The 6787-nt window shown below is 39.0% G+C and overlaps 1 protein-coding gene across 1 annotated transcript; it reads right to left on the bottom strand.

The window, feature by feature from the left end:
- Nucleotides 1-647: 647 nt before the first annotated feature.
- On the bottom strand, nt 648-1580 carry LOC122891718 (olfactory receptor 8S1-like). The gene has a single exon (XM_044227594.1). It carries the CDS (start codon nt 1578-1580, stop codon nt 648-650), a length of 933 nt encoding a protein of 310 aa, XP_044083529.1.
- Nucleotides 1581-6787: the final 5207 nt, after the last annotated feature.

Genomic DNA, 6787 nt, shown 5'->3' with positions numbered 1-6787 from the left:
AGTTGTTGTTATGATCAGAACATGTATTCACACATATATGCAAGAAATCATACATATATGAATGAGCATATATAAGGATTCCATAGAAAGATTATAGAAAGAAACAACAGGCTTTGGGAAGTTTGTTGAATCTGTACTGGCCCAATATATGAACTCACTTTCTTCAGCATCTTCAGTTCCTTTTGCCTATATCCAAGGACCACTCAGTTGAGGTTTGTTATTCTCCTTCCACTTAGCTGGAGTCTATTACTACTTTTACTCACCCACTCAGAATCTTCACTTAAGAGTAAAGTATGGCTTTCATTGCCTTTTTCCTAAACTAAATTACTAATAATAACTGAACATATACATATTTTACTAATAAGAAGATCAAAGTAAATATTTGGGGAGTACATGAGAATGATGAATCAACACTTTAATGACCACATTTTCTGAATTGAGACACTTATTTAACCCATGTTTCCTTCTATTTAGACCAAAGTAGCAACTTTCTAATACCTCTATGTTCTTTCTTTTGCACTGCTTTCTTATCTCATAACATCTGAAATAATATAGACCTAGAAAGATTTTATTAAAGTTAACTTACACAATGTGTGGCTAGTATCATATTATCCCAATTTTCTATTATCCTCTAGCTTCTCTTTTTTTCACCTGGAACATGGCAAATAAGTTCCCAGTGTCCTCACAGCTGCCTTCACCTCCTTGTTCTTGAGGCTGTAGATGAGAGGATTCAGCATGGGGGTGATCACACTATATTGCACAGAGAAGATCAGCTCTAGGGGGGATCCTGAGGTTGGCATGAGATAGCGGAGAAACCCTGAGCAATAAAAGAAGATCACTGTCGTAAGGTGAGAGGAGCAGGTAGAGAAGGCCTTCTTTCTACCTAAGGTGGAGCTGATGCTCAGGATGGTAGAGACAATACAGGCATAGGATAAGATGATTGGAAATAAGGTCCCAAACCCATGAAGTAGGGTGGAGCAGAACAGCACTATGAGGTTGGTGGAGATATCAGAGCAAGACAGGGGAAAGAGGGAGGGTACCTCACAGCTGTAGTGGCTGATGATATGGCTCTCACAGAAGTCCATGTTGGTAGCTAGGAGGATGTTAATAAATGAATTAAAAAATCCCAAGCCCCATGAGCCCAACACAAGTTGCACACAAAGCTCTTTCCTCATCATCTGTCCATAGAGCAGAGGGTGGCAGATGGCGGCGTAGCGGTCATAGGCCATCACTGAGAGAAGAAAGCCCTCAGTCCCTGCAGTGATAAACACAAAGAAACTTTGAGCCAGGCAGCTCCTTACTGAGATGGTTTTTATCTCTGATAGGAGGTCTCTTAGCATCCTGGGCACAGTAACAGAAGATAAGCAAAGATCTAGGAAAGAGAGGTGACTGAGGAAAAAATACATGGGTGTGTGGAGGTGAGAGTCAGCCCTGATCACCAGCAGCATCATCAGGTTCCCCAAGATGGTCAGGAGGTAAATGTTCAGGAACAGCACAAAGAGCAGAGTCTGGACCTGGGGGTTTGTAGACAGCCCAAGAAGGAGGAATTCAGTGATGGTACTGTGGTTCCCCAAGGCCATTTATGAAGGCTGTTTCCTAAAAATTACATGAAAAATCATGGCAGTGAAGTTTCTTCCATCCTCCAGTCAGATTTTACCTGGCATTGATTCACTCTTATTATCACTATTAATCAGCAAATAAATATTTGACTTCTACTCTAGGCCACTAGTTTTATGTCACTCACTTTAAAGGTAATGGGGAAAAGGCATGGTCTCTTTTGTTAAAGGTCCCACTTCAGTGAGATATGTATGTAAAGACAGGCAATTAGAAACCATGGGGATGGTGCAATGGAAGTTCTAAAGATCAATTTTGGAAGATTCAGTAATGAGTTAATACTGAGGTATGTGGACCAAGATTTTAAGAAAATGAAACTTCCCCTAAGGAGACATGTAAGTTGAGAGAAAATTGGGCTCAAAGGTCAAGAATTAAGGAAACTCAATAGTTCTTCATAGCTCTACCCTAGAGTATGAGTGAGCAGCATAGGTAGTCACAGTTAAGCATCAGCCCAGTTCATCCCAGCTCTGCTGCTAATTAACTGTGAGACTTTGTACAAATGACTTAGCTGTTCTGGACCTCAGTTTTCCTGTCTGTAAAGTGAGGTCATAACAGTACCAATCTTATACAGTTTTTGCAAGTATAAATATGATATATGTAAAGTATTTGGAAAAATATCTACACAGAAAGCTCATCTATTTTTTTTTTTTTTTACCAGTGTCATTACCATGGGCTACAACTGTAGGCAGAAGTCAGAGAGTAAATCACTCTTAGAGGATGTTGCACTATCAGGAATTAAGTTTTTGCTGCAACAATCACTGAACTTGTTTCCTAAAGGCCTAAAGGAGGTGTAAGAGATCACTAAGGTGGCTTAACATTGACATTTTGAAATCATTTTGGTATGATTCCCTTCCAAAGCTTAATTATTTTACAATCTCAAGGGCAATTTCACTCAGAAGGGGAGGGTATTGTGACTGTTTTCAAAAAGAAGAGCTGCGGTACATGAGACAGGAAGTATTAGGGACTGTGGGTGTATGGTACTTGCACTTACATTATTTTCTGGGATAGTTGCATATCTCAGTTGGGCAGAGAACGCTGGAAAAAGAAGGAAACAAAGTATGTGAAAGAAAATCATGCCAGTGCCCAAAGGAACAGCTAGGAAAGGAGACCCTCTGCAGGACAACGCACTCTGAACAATTCCCCTAGACAGGGTAGGACAGGGAGAGTGTAAGAGAAGAAGATCGGGAACTTATCCTCTCAGTTCTGTGACAGCTTGTGCTTGACAGGGCTCCTATGTTGTTGAAATCATCAGTTGCTTCTGACTCCTGCCTCAAAGGAAGTAGATCTCACCTTTGTTTCTTCGGTCTGGAAGTCAGCTTATAAATATTCTGTCCTGTATATATCATATTTGTGTTCCTCTCTAATCTTGATCCTTAAATACTTTCTCAGAGTCTAAGTTCCAAGTCCCATTTTCAACCCCAGATATTGTTCCACTTTTTTCTAAGACTCTGTATCTAGTTTTCTAAAACTCTGCATCTAGTTTATAACATCAGGGAGAATAGTTAAACAATGTTATCTATGGCCTAGGGCCTAGAGCCTATCCTTTAAGCAACTTTCAGAATTCTCCGTGGTGCCCTAGCCTGATTTCTGGTTTTGTATAATTGTGGCTGATAATGCAAGGTCTAACCCAGACTTATTTACCCATAAGGGTGACTCCTGCATCCTTACTTATCAATTCTTCACCCATGATGCCAGAAGCAAAGCCCTTCCTAGAACCCAAATCCTGATTACCTGTAAATTCTCTCTAGCAAGACAATCTGATGCCCAAGAAGGCTATAGGAGTGTGATTTAGATCCAGTTTCAAAGAAGATGAATGCAGCAGAAAATGTAGTTGCTACACCCTCAGACATGGTTAAGTTCATAAAATCTTATTGATAACTAGATGTATTACTAGATCCTGAACTAAAAATATCAAATAATCACAGGACAATTGCTTCTTTCAAATGATCTCAAATGCCTTCATCCTGGTGCCTCTTCATCTGAATTTCCACATGTTCCTTTATAAAATGCTCAGCCACTCAGTCAGTTATCTGGTCTAACTAACCCTCAGAACAGCTGTGTTTAGACACCCTGAGCAATAAATTCCTGGCTGAGAAGCTCAGGGGAATGACAACTCTGGTATTCCCAGTACTCACAATTTGAAGTCAATTTTGTAGTTGAGAACTTTAGCATCTGTATTCAAGAATGTAAGCAAGTTTATCTGCAAATAACATATCTGATAAAGATTTAGTTTCCAAAATCTATAAAGAACTTATCAAAGTCAACACCCAAAAAACAAATAATCGAAAATGAACAGAAGACACAATGTGGTAGGTATTAGGGAGGGCATGTATTGCATGGAACACTGGTTGTGGTGCAAAAACAATGAATACTGTTATGCTGAAAAGGAATAAAAAAATTAAAATTAAAAAAAGAAGACATGAATAGACATTTTTCCAAAGAAAACAAACAGATGACTTACAGAAAAGATGCTCAACATCACTCATAATTAGGGAAATACAAATTCAAACCATGATGAGATACAACTCTGTGAGTATGGCTAGCATTAACAACAGAAGAAACAACAGGTGTTGGCAAGGATTTGGAGAAAGGGGAACCCTCTTGCATTGTTAGTGGGAATGCAAACTGGTGTAACCACTCTGGCGAATAGTTTGGAGGTTCCTCAAAAAGTTAAAAATAGAAAAAAAAAGAGAAGTAAAAGGTATACAAATTGTCAATGAAGAAGTCAAACTCTCTCTCTTTGAAGATGACATGATTCTTTTTATGGAAAACCCAAAAGACTCCACCCCCAAACTACTACAACTCATACAGCAATTCAGCAATGTGGCAGGATACAAAGTCAATGTACAGGAATCAGTGGCTTTCTTATACACTAGCAATGAAGATACAGAAAGGGAAATTAGAGAATCGATTCCATTTACTATAGCATCAAGAACCATAAGATACCTGGGAATAAACCTAACCAAAGAGTCAAAGGATCTGCTCTCGAGGAACTACAGAGCACTGATGAAAGAAATTGAAGAAGACACAAAAAGATGGAAGACCATTCCATTCTCTTGGATCAGAAGAATAAACATTGTTAAAATGTCTCTACTGCCTAGAGCGATCTATACTTTTAATGCCATTCTGATCAAAATTCCACCAGTATTTTTCAAAGATCTGGAGCAAATAATGCAAAAATTTGCATGGAATCAGAAGAGACCCCGAATCGCTAAGGAAATGTTGAAAAACAAAAATAAAACGGGGGGCATCACGTTACCTGATTTCAAGCTGTACTACAAAGCTGTGATCACCAAGACAGCATGGTACTGGCATAAAAACAGACACATAGACCAGTGGAAGAGAGTGGAGAGCCCAGATATGGACGCTCAACTCTATGGGCAAATAATCTTCGACAAAACAGGAAAAAATATACAGTGGAAAAAAGACAGTCTCTTCAATAAATGGTGCTGGGAAAACTGGACAGCTATATGTAGAAGAATGAAACTCGACCATTCTCTTACACCGTACACAAAGATAAACTCAAAATGGATAAAAGACCTCAACGTGAGACAGGAATCCATCAGAACCCTAGAGGAGAACATAGGCAGTAATCTCTTTGATATAAACCACAGCAACTTCTTTCAAGATATGTCTCCAAAGGCAAAGGAAACAAATGTGAAGATGAACTTTTAGGACTTCATCAATATCAAAAGCTTCTGCACAGCAAAGGAAACAGTCAAGAAAACAAAGAGGCAACCCACGGAATGGGAGAAGATATTTGCAAATGACAGTACAGACAAAAGGTTGATATCCAGGATCTATAAAGAACTCCTCAAACTCAACACACACAAAACAGACAATCATATCAAAAAATGGGCAGAAGATATGAACAGACACTTCTCCAATGAAGACATACAAATGGCTATCAGACACATGAAAAAATGTTCATCATCACTAGCCATCAGGGAGATTCAAATTAAAACCACATTGAGATATCACCTTACACCAGTTAGATGGCCAAAATTAACAAGACAGGAAACAACATGTGTTGGAGAGGATGTGGAGAAAGGGGAACCCTCTTCCACTGTTGGTGGGAATGCAAGTTGGTGCAGCCTCTTTGGAGAACAGTGTGGAGATTCCTCAAGAAATTAAAAATAGAGCTTCCTTATGATCCTGCCATTGCACTCCTGGGTATTTACCCCAAAGATACAGATGTCGTGAAAAGAAGGGTCATCTGTACCCCAATGTTTATAGCAGCAATGGCCACGGTCGCCAAATTATGGAAAGAACCATGATGCCCTTCAACGGACAAATGGAAAAAGAAGATGTGGTCCATAAACACTATGGAGTATTATGCCTCCATCAGAAAGGATGAATACCCAACTTTTGTAGCAACATGGACAGGACTGGAAGAAATTATGCTGAGTGAAATAAGTCAAGCAGAGAGAGTCAATTATCATATGGTTTCACTTATTTGTGGAACATAACAAATAGCAGGGAGGACAAGAGGAGATGGAGAGGAGAATGAATTTGAGGGAAATTGGAGGGGGAGGTGAACCATGAGAGACTATGTACTCTGAAAAACAATCTGAGGGTTTTGAAAGGGTGGGGGGGTGGGCGGTTGGGGGAGCCAGGTGGTGGGTATTATAGAGGGCACGAATTTCATGGAGCACTGGTGTGGTGCAAAAACAATGAATACTGTTATGCTATAAAAAAAATAAATTAATTAAAAAATTTTAACATAAAAAAAAGAATGCTGTCATTCCAAATAAGATAAAAGCTTTATTTTCCATAATAAAAAGTTAAAAATAGAGCTTCTCTACAATTAAGCAATTACACTTCTAGATCTTTATTCAAAGGATACAAAAATACAGATTCAAAGAGGTATATGAACCCTGATATTTAGTAGCATTATCAACAATAGCCAACCTGTGGAGAGAGCCCAAATGTCCACTGTCTGATGAATGGATAAAGAAGATGTTGGGGGCATTTGTGTGATCCTGTTGCTTAAGCATCTGACTCTTGGTCTTGGCCCAGGTCTTGATCTCACAGTCTTGGGTTTGAGTACTGCATTGGTCTCCATGCCCAGAGTGGAGCCTACTTCCAAAAAAAAAAAAAAAAAAAATGTGAATTTTATATATACATAATGGAATATTATTCAGCCATCAAAAGAAAAAGAAATCTTGATATT

This window comes from Neovison vison, chromosome 12, assembly GCF_020171115.1.
Source record: "Neovison vison isolate M4711 chromosome 12, ASM_NN_V1, whole genome shotgun sequence".
Classification (NCBI taxonomy): Eukaryota; Metazoa; Chordata; class Mammalia; order Carnivora; family Mustelidae; genus Neogale; species Neogale vison.
This window is presented reverse-complemented; position numbering and strand designations above follow the sequence as displayed.